Below are 17,556 nucleotides of genomic sequence, written 5' to 3' on the forward strand. Positions count from 1 at the left end.
TCCCCCATGACGATACTGGACTAAACCTTGGAAACTGTAGGCCAGCCCCAAGTAAATGTTTCCTTTCTAAGAGTTATCGTGGTCATGGTGTCTCTTCACAGCAATAAAACCCTAACTAAGACACAGGTTTTCTCTGTGTAGCCTTGGCTGTCCTAGAACTCAACTCTGTAGACCAGACTGGCCTCAGATTCAAAGATCTACCCGGCTCTGCCTTCCAAGTGCTGGGATTAAAGGTGTATAACATTACACCTGGCAGTTGGAGTTTGTCCTAATTACTGTTCTATTGCCATGACAAAAGGCAGATTATAAAAGAAAGCATTTCATTGGAGTCTCAACCATGATCAAATCAAAATTTTAAGTTACAATACTGCATGATCCAATCCCATTTATGCCACGGAAATGCTGTTCATACTGTTCATACAGATTCCTTGCGCCTTCATTACATTATGTACAGTAAATGCTTAATGCCGTTCACACACCCACTCCTCACCTTCCTTAGATCAATCCGAGACTGATTCAGCTTTTGGAAACATTCTATCATCTTCTTCCTCTCCTCCAAGGAACTAAAATGGAAACAAAGTAAGTAAATATATCAATACTTGCTAAATAAGAATTCCAGGCTATTGGGAGCACATGGGCAGATCTAGAGCATCTGCACCAATACAAAGAAACAGCAGCTTAGAAGGATCAATCAGGAACTCAAACACAGTCCTAGACACTTCCTTTGTTCCCATAAGAAGCTCTAGGTCACAAAGAAGGCCCCAAAATGTCAATGCTATTGACAAAGTCCTAGAATGACCGCCCAGGCCAAACTCAGGCAGATTCTTACCTGGAAAACAAAAACCTCAGCTCCATATTCTTTAGAATTCTCAGTGTGGTTTCTGCTTGTCAAGAGAGTCACTGCTTCCCGTCTCTCTCTGACGGTCAACTGATGGGGGCAAAGTGTGTCTAGTTCCCACTAAACCTGAACAGCAGGCATCAGCTCAAGGACCACCGCTCTTCAGACTGTCACATAAAACCCGCTTGCTTTTCTTCCAGTCTGCTGCACTCGACTCTCAGACGCAGCCCAGCAATCCGTCCCCCAAAAACTGTTTCCCTACCTATGGAGTGGTCTTGTCTGGTGTTTTGTTGCTTACAAGAAGCTCCTTCTGAACCAGGCAGGCCCATCCAGGCTTCTGCTGAGTTATGACCCAAGCATGAATGTCTAGGAAACTTTGTACGTCATCTTCCACTATCGTGTTGCAGCTGGGGACATAATCTCATGGGATTTGGACTTGGACCCCTCAGAACCTTATAACGTCCAGCTCCATTTGTAACTGCTCATCGGTACAAGCGAATAAACACACCTGACTGAGATGCTAACACCAACATCAGGATGTAGGCATTAGTAGCCCTCACTGATCTACTGTGCAATCGGGCTGAAAAAAAAACGTTTGCTAAAAGCCTTATTAGACTGGAAGACAGAAGTACCACAATTGGCCTCTGTTGTACTAAAACCCATGGCAGTAACAAAATATAGGAGGGATTTTCTCAGAATATACAGAGACATTATTAAGCTGATAAATTAAAAAGGAACAAAATTAATACACCTTAGAATGTGTGTGTGTGTGTGTGTGTGTGTGTGTGTGTGTGTGTGTGTGTGTTATTTCCATAGCCTAAGCTGACCCAGAACATATTGTGTAGCCTAGGCTGACCTGGAACTTAGTATGTAGCCTAGGCTGACCTGGACCTCACAACTTCCTCCCAAGCAAGCACTAGGGTTACAGGATAAGCCATCGTCATAGGCATGTCTAATATAACAATGTTTACTTTCTGGAAAAACCTTCAGAAGTCAGCATTTAATCAAAAATTGAAGGAATACAAAAAGTGTTTGTCCAAACAGGATGCCACATAAAAGTCAGAGTCCAAACAAGAGCTTATATACAGGAAATTTATTTAGGAGTGTGGAGCCTGGAAACAGCAGTTGGGGGACTGGGAAAGAGGAAAGAAGAAATGAGCCAGGCGGTGGTGGCAAACATGTTTAATCCCAGCACTGGGGAGGTCGCGAGGCAGGTGGATCGTGCTCGGCCGGGCTGCTCCTTGTGTGAAGTCAGCAGCCCAGGTGCCTACTGATCGATCGCTTGATATGTACATAGGACAATAGAAGAACTAAACATTTTAAATTCATCAAACTGAGAAGATTTCAATTATGTGTCTGCGTGTAAGTTTGAGCCCATGAGTAGCCCCTGGAGGCCAGGGGTGGGTGTTAGGCCTGGAGCTGGAATTACACGTGCTGCTAAGGAGCTTGGTGTGCATGCTGGGAACTGATCTGGGGATCCTGTAGGATAGGAAGTGCTGCTAACCTCCGAGCCTCATCTCTGGCCCTCACCTAATCTAATCATAGATAACTTAAGCATACAACAGGTGGCTAGATTACAGGCTAACGCAAGTCTAACAAGCCCCACAGACTCCATCTCAGACGCAGATGGCAGGGTAGAAGACACCACTGAACAGTGACGTTTCTTTTGGATTTGCCTCTCTTGTTCATCCGTGCACCCCACATTCCCAGAATAATGCCTAGAATCAAATCTACTTCCCATAAATATCTGCTAAACAAATCAATAATAGTGTCTCGGTTTTGAGGAGAAAAGTTATAAGAAAGTCCACCAGTGCACAGGTAGTAAGGTAATTGATGGGTAACCGAGACAGATGAAATGGGTTCTAAAAAGGCAAAAGGAAAAGTCGAAGTCTGTGACCCAAGTGACCGTTTCTAAGGCAGTGAAGGCCCTTTGGTGATGCTTTTTCACAACCTGCTTCCACTCTGAAAGTTCTAAAACATAGGATCTGACAGAACTAAGAACAAGCCTTTGTTTTCACTCTTAGATTACTGTCACCAAACACTGAACTAACTGCTGCCAATTAAGAAAGAGAGAAAAGACCCATTTTAAAGCACACACACTTAATCTTTAAAAGAATGGCAACTCTAACTTAAACCCCAGAACCTCCAGCTATATACAGAAATATCTACATATGTGTGTGTACAAAGCTATCAAGGGACAATTATGTTCTGTAACAGTTTACACACACTGACACACCTCGGTCCTCAAACAGCCTTAAGACCTACAAAGAGGGTGGTAACGTTGACTTTTCTTGCTAATGTTTTCCCTGCTCATTCCTATATATTTCTAGTGCATATAATTCAATTATTCTGAATTTGAGAGTAAAATGTTGGTCACTACAAAGTTCATGAATCCTTGTCAGCAAAGTTCTTTGAAACAGAAACTAAACACAGTCCCCCATACAGCAGAGCAGGGGATTCCGTTTTGAAGCACATCACAGGACTGAAATGAGAAGGAAACCCAAGCTTCATTTCTGAACACTGAATGAAGTGTGTCTGGTCTCACTCTCACTGTGAGTTTCATTAGCCTTACCTTACTCCCAGATTTTTGAGACGGTCCTCATCGAAAAAGGGCAGAAATGAACCAGTGATTTTATTTTCTACAAGAAAGGAAAAAGTAAACAAGATATTTATAGCATCTACTTTCCAGTTTCTTTGCGTTTGAATCCATCAGGATTTGCTTGACTAAGAGCCTACTGCAGGCAGTCAACCATGTGGTCTACAGCCAGTGTTCTACAGCTACAGGTTCCTTATTTATGGTACTAATGGAAAATATTCAGAAAAAACCCTGCATCTGTACTGAACATGTAAAAACTTCTGTACATTGTTGTAGATAACATGTAAAAACACAATACAACAACTATTTACATTTTATGGTGTATTGTAAGTTATGCAGAGGCCATGTAAAGTTTACAGATGTGGGGGTACACAGGTTGAATGCAAACACTGTGTCATTTTATGTAATGGACTTAAGCATCAGAGTTTAGTTACATGCTTGGGTCTTAGAACAAATGTGTTTCAGGTCCTAGGACACAAATGCATCATACTTTAAAATACACACACACACATATATTTAATATTGTATATGTTTATAAAACATAAACCACAAATCATTTAAAATATATTAAATATATATTTAATATACTTGTACATGTGTTGTATATGTGCACCAGGACCGACACATGGAAGGCACCGAGTGTCTTCCGCCACTCTCTGCCTGTCACTCTGAGACAACGTCTCTGCTGAACCTGGGGCTTGCATTTGGCTAGGTTGGAAGCCAGCACTTGCCAGAGATCCCTTCCTGTCCTCATCCCACCTCAGATGGGATTGCTAGCGTGTACGGGGACATTCATGTTGTCATGTGGGTGATCATGGAGCTATCCTTCCTACACAAAGAACTCTCTGGCTAGCCCTCCCTCCCTTCCTTATCTGTTTGTTTAGGTTTTTGAAGCAGGGTCTCACTTATGTTGCTCTAGCTATCCTGAAATCTATGTAGAGCAGTCTGGCCTCCAACTCACAGAAATCAACTTGCCTCTGCCTCCTAAGTGCTAGGAGTAAAGGGATGTACCATTATACCTGGGCATGACATATATAAATATCTATAATAGAATCTTGCCTCATAGCCAGGTTGGCCTCATCTCCAAGAGCCTATAGAGGTCAAAACTTAAAAAGTTACCAAGAATTAAATCTAGGTCTTTGTATATACTAGGCAGGTGACCTGCCACTGAGCTATAGCCCCCCCTCACCCCCGGCCCCCTGACTCCCCCAAAACATAGGTGACTAATTTATGAGAAAAGCAATGGGAAAAGAAAGTGAAACCTAATTATATTTGTAAGTTGTGCCAGATGAGCAGCTTCCTGTTTTTAAAGTCAGGCTGGCAGCAGGATTAGAGAAGGCCATTTAAATCAATTGTTCTTAGAACCATCCACTTAAAACCAGAAGAAGAGTACCCAGAGTTTTCTTTTTCTTTCTTTCTTTCTTTCTTTCTTTCTTTCTTTCTTTCTTTCTTTCTTTCTTTCTTTCTTTCTTTCTTTCTTTCTTTCTTTCTCTCTCTCTCTCTCTCTCTCTCTCTCTCTCTCTCTCTTTCTTTTTTTTTTTTTTGGTTTTTTGGATTTGGTGTTTTCGAGACAGGGTTTCTCTGTATAGCCCTGGCTGTCCTGGAACTCACTCTGTAGACCAGGCTGGCCTTGAACTCAGAAACCCGCCTGCCTCTGCCTCCCAGAGTGCTGGGATTACAAGTGTGCGCCACCACCGCCCAGCTCAGAGTTTTACTTCTAAAACACCTTTGAAAGCAAACAATCCTGTGTTTTGGAAGAATTACATACACACACACATACACACACACACACATACATGCATGTACTTTTTTTTCTTTCCAGTTAACTCTACCTCTTCTGAAGATCAGATTCTACAACTCTGGACTCTATTTTCACATAAACAAAAACCTTCTTTTTCAAATTAACAAGAAAAAATGAGGCAGTGTTCTTCTGAAAAATAAAAGTTGAAGTGAAAATAGTGCTTTTCGTACTTTTTTCTATCATGAAAAACAGTTACCCAATGTATATTTAATACCAAATACCCACTGACCTAAGTTCAAACTGATATCTACTGTTAACATTGTGAGACAACAGATATATCTCTATAGAATGATGTAAATTTATATATAAAAGATTATCATTTAACCATTTTTCCCACCCAATATCCTAAACCTAGTGCTCAGTGATGAGAGCCCATATCTTTCTTAATGGATACTTTGTATTCTACAATATATACAGCATGCATTTTGTACCTGTGTGCACTTGTGTGGGGATGCATGTGCAGGTCTGTGCATCTGCTTGTTGGAAGCTGGAGATCAACGTCAGGAGTCCTCCTTCCTTCCTCCTCTGCCTAGTATTTCTCTAAGATTTACTCACTTTTTATTTATGTGCATGTGTGCCCATGTGAGTTTATGTATACATTTCAGATAGAGTACTTGGCCAGCAAAGATCAGAAACTTTCTTTTTTCTGCCTCCTCACCTCTCAGATTGTAAGTATGCACTACTATACCCAACTTTTTGTGTAAGTAGTGGAATTCAGAACGCAAAAGTCTTCATGCTTGCATGGTTACTGACTGACTGGGGCGTGTGATTCAGTGGTACAGTCCACACACACACACACAGCATGAACAAAGCCCCAGCTTTGATCTCCATATAAATATGGACACACACACATATATGTCTACCCCTCGCTAAAAAGCTTATAAAATGTATATAGCAGTGCTTCATACAAAGTATAGACATAAAAAATGTTAGCCATAACTATTTACTGTAAGTCAAAAAGCTTGCATTGCCAAACAGCCCATAGTTGACCTAATGGACACTTCTATCAACCTTACTAGTTATACATATTTCATCTACTAATGCTTTTTCTAATTATTAAATTAAAACCAAGTATTTTAAAAGTCAGAACTGAGAGAGAGCTGCTTTACTTCTTTATTGGTTGTTTGTCAATGGTCTCTTGCTTTTTTACTCATTTTTCTATGGGATTGATTTTTTCCTCTTACTTTAGTTGATTTTCTAATTTTGGCTATTCTCCAGTGGCGTTTTGTTTTGATGGACTGACTGAGTGCACACGCCACAGGGCAGGTGATGCCAGAGGGTGACGTGCAGGGCTGGTTCCCTGCTTCCACCTCCACTGGGAATTGGGCTCAGGTCTCTAGCACGGAGGCTTGTGCCTTGACCTGCTGAGCCATCTGGTGTTTGGTTTTGAGACAGGGTCTCATTATCTAGTCTAGGACAGCTGAAGACCTGGGACTATGCCGGGTGGTGGTGGCACACGCCTGTAATCCCAGCACTCTGGGAGGCAGAGGCAGGTGGATTTCTGAGTTTGAGGCCAGCCTGGTCTACAGAGCGAGTTCCAGGACAGCCAGGGCTACACAGAGAAATCCTGTCTCAAAAAAAAAAAAAAAAAAAAAAAGACCTGGGACTAGAACCTGGAGTCTTGCTTGTCTTGCCTCAGCCTCCCAAGTTTTAGTGAGAACACCATTTCAGAAATAACTGGAATGGTGGAATGGGATGGAGAGGTGGCTCAAAGGTTAAGAAATAACTGATGGGGGCTGGAGAGATGGCTCAGTGGGTAAGAGCACCGACTGTTCTTCCAAAGGTCATGAGTTCAAATCCCAGCACCCACATGGTGGCTCACAACCATCTGTAAAGAGATCTGACACCCTCTTCTGGTGTCTGAAGACAGCTACAGTGTACTTACATATAATAAATAAATAAATCTTTAAAAAAAAAAAAAAAAGAAATAACTGGAATGAATTCTGGAATCCAAAGACGTAACCTTTAAAAAATTCAACTCTGCATTTTTTTTTTGTCTAATAATGTGACTTTGGAAAGTTACTTAACATCTTTGGATCTCAAAACATCATCGGGGGCTAGAGAGATGGCTTATCAGTAAAGAGCTCATGCTGTTCTTGGGGAGGAGTGAGGTCTATCCTCATCACCTACTTTATACCATTCGCAGCTGCCTGGAACTCCAGCTCCAGAGGGTTGGAAGTCCTCTTACAGCTTTGACAGACACTGTACTCACAGGCATACTCCCTACCAGCACCCCCATAAAACATAACTTTAAATAAAAATAAATCCAGAAGAGACAACTCAGTGGTGCTCAGCACCCCAATGGCAGCTCACAACCATCTGTAACTCCAGTTTCGGGACTTACTCCAGCTTCTGGTCTCCTCAAGGACCCCAGGCTTATACATGGTACACATGTACACATGACGGCAAAACATTCATATATATAAAATTAAAATAAAATCTTGCCAGGTGTGGTGGCCTATACCTTTAATCCCAGTCCTCAGGAGCCAGAGGCAGGTGGATCTCTGAGTTTGAGGCTAGGCTGGTCTACAGATCGAGTTCCAGGATAGCCAGGACTCTACATAAGACAGGCCCTATCTAAACCTGCCCTCCTCCAAAGTTACTCTTCTGTAGAGGGAGAAGTGGGGAAGAGAAAAAGAGAAACATGAGTTCCTACTTTTAAGCTATCTTAAATGTCAGTCCTTTAGTGAGGCACACGGGGCTCCACTCCACAAGAAGTAAAGTTCACTAAATTTGAAAACCACAACCGCTGGGGGGGCATTTTCCATGCGAATACCTCTAGGGATCATGCAAGGGGTTAAATTTCACATCCACCACAAAAAAGCCAAGAATCAGAAGAGTCACTTAAAATTCTTAGCCTATACCCTCCCCTTGAGTAGCCAAGTTGTGGAATGTTGGGGTTTCAGTGGTCAACTGAATAACTTGTTCTTATTTTGGAAGAGAAATTCGCTGAGTGCATTCTGAACAATTCATCACATACTGAACCCTACTAGGATATTATGATAGTCAGTGATAATCCAGAGATTAACCACTTCCCTCCCCTTTTAGGAAAACCCCAAATTCCGGGACCAGTTTAAGGGTTAAACTTAAAAGCGCCCAAAATCTCTCATGGGGCCAAGTGTTCCGGGAGCTGCGGTTAGCACAGAAGGGTCTCCCAAGCCAGGTGAGCCTGAAAGACCGCAAGCCACAGCCAGAGGTCTAGGGTAAAGAAGGGCGGGGATTGCTCTTGTCAGAAGTGACAAGTTCCCGAAAAGACCCTTCCACTAGAAGAAGATGTAAACCTCCCTGGGCCTTTCCTAGGTTCGCCGCCCCGAGAGCGAGTCTAAGGGCTTGCACTTCACCTGTGCCCACCCCGGGCAGCCCGTCTGTTCGCCTCCTGTTGGGACGCCTCCCTCCCCAGGTTCGGGTTCCCGCCAGCCGCTTCCCCCAGAGACATCCACTTGGCGAGCCTCCCCCTGAGGATGCCTCCCGCGTGGGTTCTCCCCGCTCGGCCCCTCGGTCGCCATCCCTCGTCTCTCAGCCCCGCTACCTCTGAAGATGTCCAGCACTTTCTTCTCTTGGAAACCACATTTCTCTAAGAAGGAGCACACGTCCTCCGGATCCCAGGTTCGGAGGTCGCTGCTTTGGGAGTCGGGGTCTGCAGACTGGTTCGCTGCTGCAGGAGGAGTGCTCTGTGGCGTCCTTGGGCTGCCATCGCAGCGGGGCCGCTTAGCAGGCTGCTCCGGCTCTGGTCTCTGCATGGCTACCTCCGACACCCGGCGCTGCGAAGTTAAGTACCGCGGCACCCGGCTCGCGCGCAGCAGCACTGACGCCACAGCCCCGAAGGCCAGTCCATTCAGTTTTGCAAGCCTCCCGGCCTACTGCGCAGGCGCGCTGGACATCAGCTCTGGGAGCGTGGCCTTCTTGCGGCGGTAGCGCTTGGCCCATTGCGCAAGCGCAATGACTACAAGGTCGCCCTCAACTCCGCCCTTTCGTTTCTCCAAAAGGGCGGAGTTATTAGAAAAGCAAAACTTAGGGTTGTGGTTAAGGGTGGAGACATTAGTGAGGACCCGGCCAAAGAGGGCATCTGGGCCTAGGGAAGGTTCCACCACGCTCCAGATTAAAAGGGTCTTCCTGTGAACTGCAGGTATCTTCCTTGAAACAAATACGTTTTGCAGGGTTTCAAACTCTCCAAGCTGTAACCTTGTTAAAATAAAACAAAAACAAAAACCTAAAAGGCAACAAAGCTGCCAGCCCTATCCCAGAGCAGAAAACAATGGACAAGGGACTAGCCCAACTGGAAGACCCTGAAATGGTTACCAGCTGGTTGTCGGACTGTCCTTTTAGATTTCACAAATTCACAGTTAGTCAGCAGCAGACTGCCTGCCCTATTATTTCCAAATAGACAGGAGTAATCAGTGTCCAAAGAACAAGGTTTTTTTTGTTGTTGTTTTGTTTTGTTTTGTTTTTTTTGGCTTTGGGATAGAACCCAAACTTCCCCATAAACTCTTATCCATACATTATTAGTACAACGACCACAAATTTACAACACCTTTTCAGAAACCAAGACACATACACAACTAGGGTTTTTTTGGGGGGTGGGGTGGGATTTGGTTTTTTCAAGACAGGGTTTCTCTGTATAGCCCTGGCTGTCCTGGAACTCACTCTGTAGACCAGGCTGGCCTCGAACTCAGAAATCTGCCTGCCTCTGCCTCCCAGAGTGCTGGGATTACAGGCGTGCGCCACCACCGCCCGGCCACATCTAGGTATTTTAACATCAAGCAGTACAAATTAGATGCTTAGTGGTGAGCCTGACAGCTGTAAACGATGCTCAGGCATAAGATACAAGCTTGAGGCCCGATGTTCAAAACACACACAAAAAAAAGCAAACTAGAAATCTGATGAACCAAAGTATTCTTAGCAAACTGTGCTGTTGGGATGATCAGGGCCCTGTTCTAAAGACTTTACAAATACTCGTTTAACAAATTTCAGATGTAGGAAAGGGAAGTATAAAAGCTGGGAGAGAGGGGCTGGAGAGATGGCTTAGTGGTTAAGAGCACTGGCTGCTCTTCTGAAGGTTACGAGTTCCAATTCCCAACAACCACATGGTGGCTCGCAACCATCTGTAATGGGATCCCATGGTCTCTTCTGGGATGTCAAAGACAGTATGGTTATATACATAAAATAAATAAATTCTGTTTTCAAAAAAAGCTGGGAGGTAGAAAAGAAGAAAGAGCTAAGAAATGACAGAGACTAGGCCTGCTTCTAAAGGCCATGTTCTTAATAAAATCACTTGTTGCATTAGTCAGTACTCTCTAAAGAACAGAAATGTTAGAGTGAATATTCATATGTGTGTTTAAAAGGGATTTCGTACTCCGGGCGGTGGTGGCACACGCCTGTAATCCCAGCACTTGGGAGGCAGAGGCAGGTGGATTTCTGAGTTCGAGGTCAGCCTGGTCTACAGAGTGAGTTCCAGGACTGCCAGAGCTATACAGAGAAACCCTGTCTCGAAAAACCAAAAAAAAAAAAAAAAAAAAAAAAAAAGGAGGATTTCGTAGACTGGTTTACAGGATTTAGTGTATGTAATCCAACAATGGTTGTGAGGCTCTGGAACTGTCGGTCCAGGAGGCTGATTGTCTCAGCAGTCCCAGCCTGGCATTGAAGTCCTGGAGGACTCCTGGAGAGCTGCTGGTCCTCTGTCTACACTAGAATCTTGAAGGAGTTGGCTTTTGTATAAAAGGAAGGCCACAGGACCAGTATAGATGAGCATGCTAGTGAGAGTGAGGGGAAGAAAAAAAAGCTCTTCATGGTCTCTCGTGTCTTCTCCTCTGGGCTGCCAGCAGAAGATCCGGCCCTGATTTAGGATGGGTCTTCCTGTTTCAAATAATCTAATCAACAAAATTCCAGAAGCAGTGAAGTTGTCAAGCCAAGATTGCTCATCACATGCAGCCCCTTCCTTTGTTACTTATTTATTGAAACAGTCTCACTGTATAGCCTCTCTGGCCTTTGAGTTCAGGATCTTCTTGAAGCAGCCTCCAAAATGCTGAGATGACACACCTTATTCACCACACTATTTCATATATTGGTTATTTTTTATTTTTGTTTTGTTTTTTGAGACAGGGTCTCACTATGTAGCTCTAGCTGTCCTGGGACTATGTAGACCAGGCTGGCCTTGAACTCCCAGAGATCTGTCTGCCTCTGCCTAGGATTGAAGGTATACTCCTGGACCCGTTGCATGGATCCACTATGTATTTTTAAATGGAAACTTGTGTGTGTGTGTGTGTGTGTGTGAATACATGTGTGTGTAGAGATCAGAAGACAGCTTGTGGGAGTCAGGATTCCCCTAAACTCAAAGGCCCAAGTGATCAGGTTTAGTTCCTTGATCTTGGCAACTGTGAGTTCTATCACTAGCTTTTGTTATTTACATAGCATAGGGTTTCTTTTTCTTTCTTTCTTTCTAAAGATTTATTTATTTATTATATACATGAGTACACTGTAGCTGTCTTCAGACACACCAGAAGAGGGCATCAGATCCCATTACAGATGGTTGTGAGCCACCGTGTGGTTGCTAGGAATTGAACTCAGAACCTCTAGAAGAGCAGTCAGTGCTCTTAAGTGCTGAGTGATCTCTCCAGCCCAGCATAGGGTTTCTTCTATTCCAGGCTAGTCTCAAATTCACCGTTTGGCTAAGGACTTTAAACTTGTAATCCCTTCTACTTCCCCTTCCGAGGTTTGGTTTTACAGTGTGTATCCTGATACCGATTTCTGTGGTGTCAGAGATCACACCTTAGCCTTACACAAGGTGAGCAGGCAGTCTGTTAACTAGTTTACATTTCTAGGCTCCCCCTTTTTCTTTTTTTCTTTTTTGTTTTGTTTTGTTTGTTTTTTGGATGTGGTTTTTCGAGACAGGGTTTCTCTGTATAGCCCTGGCTGTCCTGGAACTCACTCTGTAGACCAGACTGGCCTCAAACTCAGAAATCCACCTGCCTCTGCCTCCCAATGTGCTAGGATTACAGGTGTGCGCCACCACCGCCCAGCCCCCCCTTTTCTTTTTAAGTTGGGGTTTTATCTTAAAATCATATTCTCTTAGTTAACCCAACATTTCCAATTATAGTCCCTACAAACTCAAAGCAGGGAGTGTGGGGAAGGGTTGCATTTGGACAGGAAGTCAGGCCCAGAAAAAGTTCCACTGTCAACAGGGTGCGTGGGTGAAAACATCCCACAGTTGTCAAGACTTAGGAAACTGAAACAAGAGACTAAAAGAGGTGTATTTTAAATCCACCACGGCTTATCTGACTTCTGCTTAAAAGACTTGTGGGAAAGTCTTTCCCCATAGCATAAGCAATTAAAAGTGATTCAAACAGGGTTTGAACTCCAATCAATTGGATTTTCATGCTCAGCTTGGCCTCGCAAGATGATTTACTGCATAGGGATTTGGGGTTGAATCTAAGACACTACAGAAGGGTTCAGCTCTTCTTACAGTCCTGTGACCTGGTCGCATACCAGGGCCCGAGAAAACACTGCTGTCAAAACAAAGAAGCCCTACCCACACTGAGAGGACTCAAGGCTCAAGCTTCCTCTTCTGAAGTTAATCTTCCCACGGTTAGTAGTACCAAGCAAAACATCAACCCATTGTTAAGACTCATTTCGCCAATGTCCTCCCTATTCCAAGAAATATGTTTGGGACCTTCGACTGGCACAGCCAGAGGAACTGTGCAATTTGGTCCTGACCGCAGGAGGCTGGTGATTTCTCCATCTCCCTACAGCTGACCGTCATCTTCATGACTTAAAGGTTTTACTTCCTCTTCGTCCATCACTAAACATGGCTTCCTGGAGATGCTTTTTCCATCTATGCAAATTTCAAAGACAAACCCAAATTCTTAAAATAAATAAATAAAAATAAATCCCAGCTCTTAAAAAGACAGAGAGAGGCAAGGGGATCTTGAGTTCAGGATAGCCTGATCAACATAGTGAGTCCCTGTTTTAAAGCAACCACAGAAAGCTCAGTGGGTAAGAATGCTTGCTGAGCAGGTGGGAAGACCTGTGTGGGGCTCAGCACATCTGTAACTCTAGCAGTGGGGAAAGGGTGAGGGGTAGGGGGAATCTTGTTAGTTGTTATGGTGCACATCCTTAATTCCAGCACTCATGAGGCAGAGGCAGGGCCATATCTGTGAGCTTGAGGCCAGCCTAGTATACCTAGCAAGTACCAGGCTAGCCAGAGACCTAGTCTTAAAAAAAAAAAAGAGAGAGAGAGAGAATAAAGCAAAGAGTGCTAGAACAGGACCCTACATGTGATCCTATGGCCATTCCATGTGCACAGGGGCATGCATATGGACGGGCACACCTGCACATGCATGTACATGTAGCAGAATTTTAGCAGAGCCATTGTATCTGGCATGAATTTTGGAGTGATGGTACCTAGGCCTTAAAGTAGCCTTTTGTAAATAGTGATCGATCGCTGAGATTTATGAAGTTGTTCTTCCTAAGGTTTCACAGAGACATTGCATAGCTTAGTTCCAAGACATACCTGGTAAACCAAGAAGGAAACTACACCCAAGAAAAAGCAAGAAATTAATTTTCTCACAGTAAACACAAATGACAAAACATAATTCCATCTCTAACAACAAAGATGACAGATAGCAAACCATCATTGGTCCTTAATATCTCTCAATATCAATGGATTCAATTCCCCAATAAAAAGACATAGGCTGACAGACTGGATACGAAATTAGGACCCCGCATTTTGCTGCAGACAGGAAACATACTTCAGTGACAAAGACAGACACTGTCTCAAAGTAAAAGGCTGGAAAAAAAAATTCCAAGCAAATGGTCCCAAGGAAAAACCTGGAGTAGCAATTCTAATATCCAATAAAATAATTTTAAACCAAAAGTTATCAAAAAAGATGGGGAAGGACACCACATAATCCACCAAGATGAACTCTCAATAATGAACATCTATGTCCCAAATGCAAGGGCACCTACTTTGCAAAAGAAATGTAGCTAAAGTTCACAGCACACATTGCACCTCACACAATAACAGTGGGAGACTACTCTCACTAATGCACAGATAATTGAAACAGACACTAAACAGAGACACAGTGAAACTAACAGAAGTTATGAACCAATGGATTTAACATATCTACAGAACGTATCACCCACAAACAAAAGGTGATACCTTCTCAGCACCTCATGGAACTTTCTCCAAAATTGACCAAGTAATCAGACACAAAACAAGCCTCAATAGATCCTAGAACATTGAATGAATCCCATGCACTCGGTCAGACCACCACAGACTAAGGCAGGTCTTCAATAACAACAAAAACAACAGAAAGCCCACATACACGTGGAAGCTGAACAACTCTCTACTCAACTATAACTTGGTCAGGGAAGAAATAAAGAAATTAAAGACTTTTTAGAATTTAATGAAAATGAAGGCACGATATACCCAAACTTATGGGACACAATGAAAGCAGTGCTAAGAGGAAAACTTATAGCTCTGGTAGCCTCAATAGAGGAATTGGAGAGCTCATATGCTGGCTGGCAGTTTAACAGCATATCTGAAAGCTCTAGAACAAAGAGAAGCTAACTCACCCAAGAGGAGCAGCAGCAGGAAATCATCAAACTCAGGGTTGAAATCAACCAAGTAGAAACAATGAGAACTATACAAAACATAAACAAAAATAAGAGCTGGCTCTTTGAGAAAAATCAACAAGATAGATAAACCCTTATCCAAACTAACTTGAGGGCACAGTGACAGGAAGTCCCATATTGCTTAGGTAATGGTTCTTTTAGACAACTTCTAGTTCAGATAAGAGGTTTGGGTATTTGGAAATTGACTTGCTCAAAGTGCTTTTTGTGTAACCCAGAACACCAAAACATACATATATCACATACACAGAAATAGTATTTAGTTAGGGCTGGGGTATATCTCAATGGGTAAAGTACTTACCCATCATTCATGATGGATTCAGACAGACAGAGATAACAGATGACTCAGACATTTTACTTTTGCCTTAGTGTCTATAATGTTTAATCCTCATAAGAGTTTCCTTAAGTGCTTATTCTAGAGTTAAGTTTATGTGGTTATTAATACATTTTCATTCATCCATCAAATATGAGTGTTTATTGGATACTTAGAATTTGCCTGGCACTGCTCTGGACAGCTAGAACACATTAATAAACTGTGTAGACAAAAATGCCTGCTTCCTGAAATTCACATTCTACTGGGAAGGCCGGAAGTGAACAACAATGTAATTAACAACAGGAGGCTTGTCTAATAAGCCAGAAGCTGGTGCTGTAGGAAATTATAGAACAGACGAAGATACCAGGACCACGTGCCAATGTGGCAAAAGTTCACGTTTTTAATAGGAACAGAACAAAGAAAATTATAAATAAAATAGTTAAATACATTGTTGGAAATACCAGGTAGGCAGATTAGAAAGGTCAATACTGCATACTGCAGCCTCAGATGCTATGTGATGACCTTCCTAGCTTTTGGGTGGGTGGAAGGTAGGGCCCTGGTTGTATTTTTTTTTGTTTGTTTTTTCGAGACAGGGTTTCTCTGTGTAGCCCTTGCTGTCCTGGAACTCACTCTGTAGACCAGGCTGGCCTCGAACTCAGAAATCTGCCTTCCTCTGCCTCCCAAGTGCTGGGATTAAAGGCGTGTGCCACCACCGCTGGCTCTGGTTGTACATTTCTAAAAGATTTGCCTAATAGTGACAAAGATACTAGAACAAACACAGAGTGGGCTAACAAATGGTTATTTAGGGGACTGAGATAGCCCAGGATGATTTGACTGTGGACCTACCTGTATTGCATCAACTCTCCACAGTCCCTGAAGTTTGTTGCTTGTTTGCTTTTATCACTCTCTCAGATGTTTAACAGTAAGTTCATTTTTGAGGGTGGGGACTTACCATTTTTTTATTTCTAAATAAATACCATTGTGTGTATGTTATTCTTAAAAATCCATTCATCCGTCGATGGGTATCTAAGGCCGTTGGTCTCTTTTCTTGTCTTTGAAACAAGGTCTCATGTAGCCCAGGCTGGTCTCTAATTTGAACTTGTTATGGAAATGACCTTGAATTTCCTGACCCTCTGTTCTGGATAGTCTTATATCAACATCATTCAGGTGAAGTCTTCTGAGGAAGTAAATTCAATTGAGAAAATGGCTTATTAAGATTAGGCTTCAGGCAAGCCTGTGGAGGCATCTTCTTAATTAGTGAGTGATGGGGGCAGGCCCAGGCCTGTTGGGATTATCTTCTTGTGAACTGAGCGAAGGTTGTCTTTGTATTATACAAATATCGATTTCTGCACCAGCAGAGAGCTGAGTCCTGTCTGGACTTTGGCATTGTTATTTTTATGAAGCATCATTTGTCTTAGGGTTTTTTTTTTAATTAGATATATTCTTTACTTATATTTCAAATGTTGTCCTCTTTCCTGGTATCCACCCCCTCCCTGAAAATCCCCTAACCCATCCCCCCTGCCCCTGCTCACCAAACCACCCAGTCCCGCTTCCCTGTCCTGGCATTCCCCTACACTGGGGCATCTAGCCTTCTCAGCAACCAAGGGCCTCTCCTCCCTTTGATGTCCAACAAGACCATCCTCTGCTGCATATGCACCTGGAGCCATGGGTCCCTCCATGTACTCTTTCGATGGTGGTTTAGTCCCTTGGATCTCTGAGGGTACTACTGGGTGGCTCATATTGTTGTTCTTCCTATAGTGCTGCAAACCCCTTCAGCTCCTTGGGTCCTTTCTCTTAGCTCCTCCATTGGGGACCCTCCATCACCTCTATTGGTTTAATAAAGAGCTGATGGTCTATAGCAGGTCAGGAGAGGAAAGGTGGGACATCTGGCAGCGACAGGAACTCTGGGAAAGAATCAAGCATGGGAGATTCTGTAGCGAGACACAGAGAAAGTAGCAGATGCCAGGACTAAAGTAATGGATGTAGATTACAGTAAATGGGTTAATGAAGATAACGAGCTAGTCAGGAAACAAGCCTAGCTCTAAGGCTAGCAATTCATCAAATCTCTGTCACTATTGGAAGCCTGTAAGTCAAGACAGTCCTGCAGTACAGCCCACTGTGGACGGTGCTATCCCTGGGTTGGTTGGCCTGGGTTCAATAAGGGAGCATGATATTTTGTGCAGGATCAGAAACCCTGACTAAGACAACACCTTCTTCCTCCACCTCCCAAATGCTGAGAAGTACCACCATGCCCAGCTTTATGTTGTGCTGACCGTGAGACCTAGGGCTTCGTGCATGCTACACAGGAACTCTATTGATTGAACTATACTCCCTACATGCCCTGTTCATTAAAAGCATGTGCTACTATATAGTTCCAGAGG

General features: G+C 43.3%; 1 protein-coding gene across 2 annotated transcripts in view; it reads right to left on the bottom strand.

Moving 5' to 3' along the window:
* Samhd1 (SAM and HD domain containing deoxynucleoside triphosphate triphosphohydrolase 1) overlaps positions 1–9,119 on the bottom strand; it is a 33,982-nt gene extending 24,863 nt beyond the window's left edge. The window contains exons 1-3 of one of the 2 annotated variants that reach the window (XM_052184130.1): positions 8,765–9,119; positions 3,411–3,477; positions 491–563 (exon numbers count right to left, since the gene is read on the bottom strand). In XM_052184130.1, coding sequence (XP_052040090.1) covers positions 491–563; positions 3,411–3,477; positions 8,765–8,975 — 351 coding nt within the window. In that variant the 5' untranslated portion in view covers positions 8,976–9,119. The remainder of the gene's footprint in view (positions 1–490; positions 564–3,410; positions 3,478–8,764) is intronic. The other variant, XM_052184131.1, reaches the window with a different exon arrangement.
* Positions 9,120–17,556: the final 8,437 nt, after the last annotated feature.

Source organism: Apodemus sylvaticus, chromosome 5 (genome assembly GCF_947179515.1).
Source record: "Apodemus sylvaticus chromosome 5, mApoSyl1.1, whole genome shotgun sequence".
In the NCBI taxonomy this organism is placed as follows: domain Eukaryota; kingdom Metazoa; phylum Chordata; class Mammalia; order Rodentia; family Muridae; genus Apodemus; species Apodemus sylvaticus.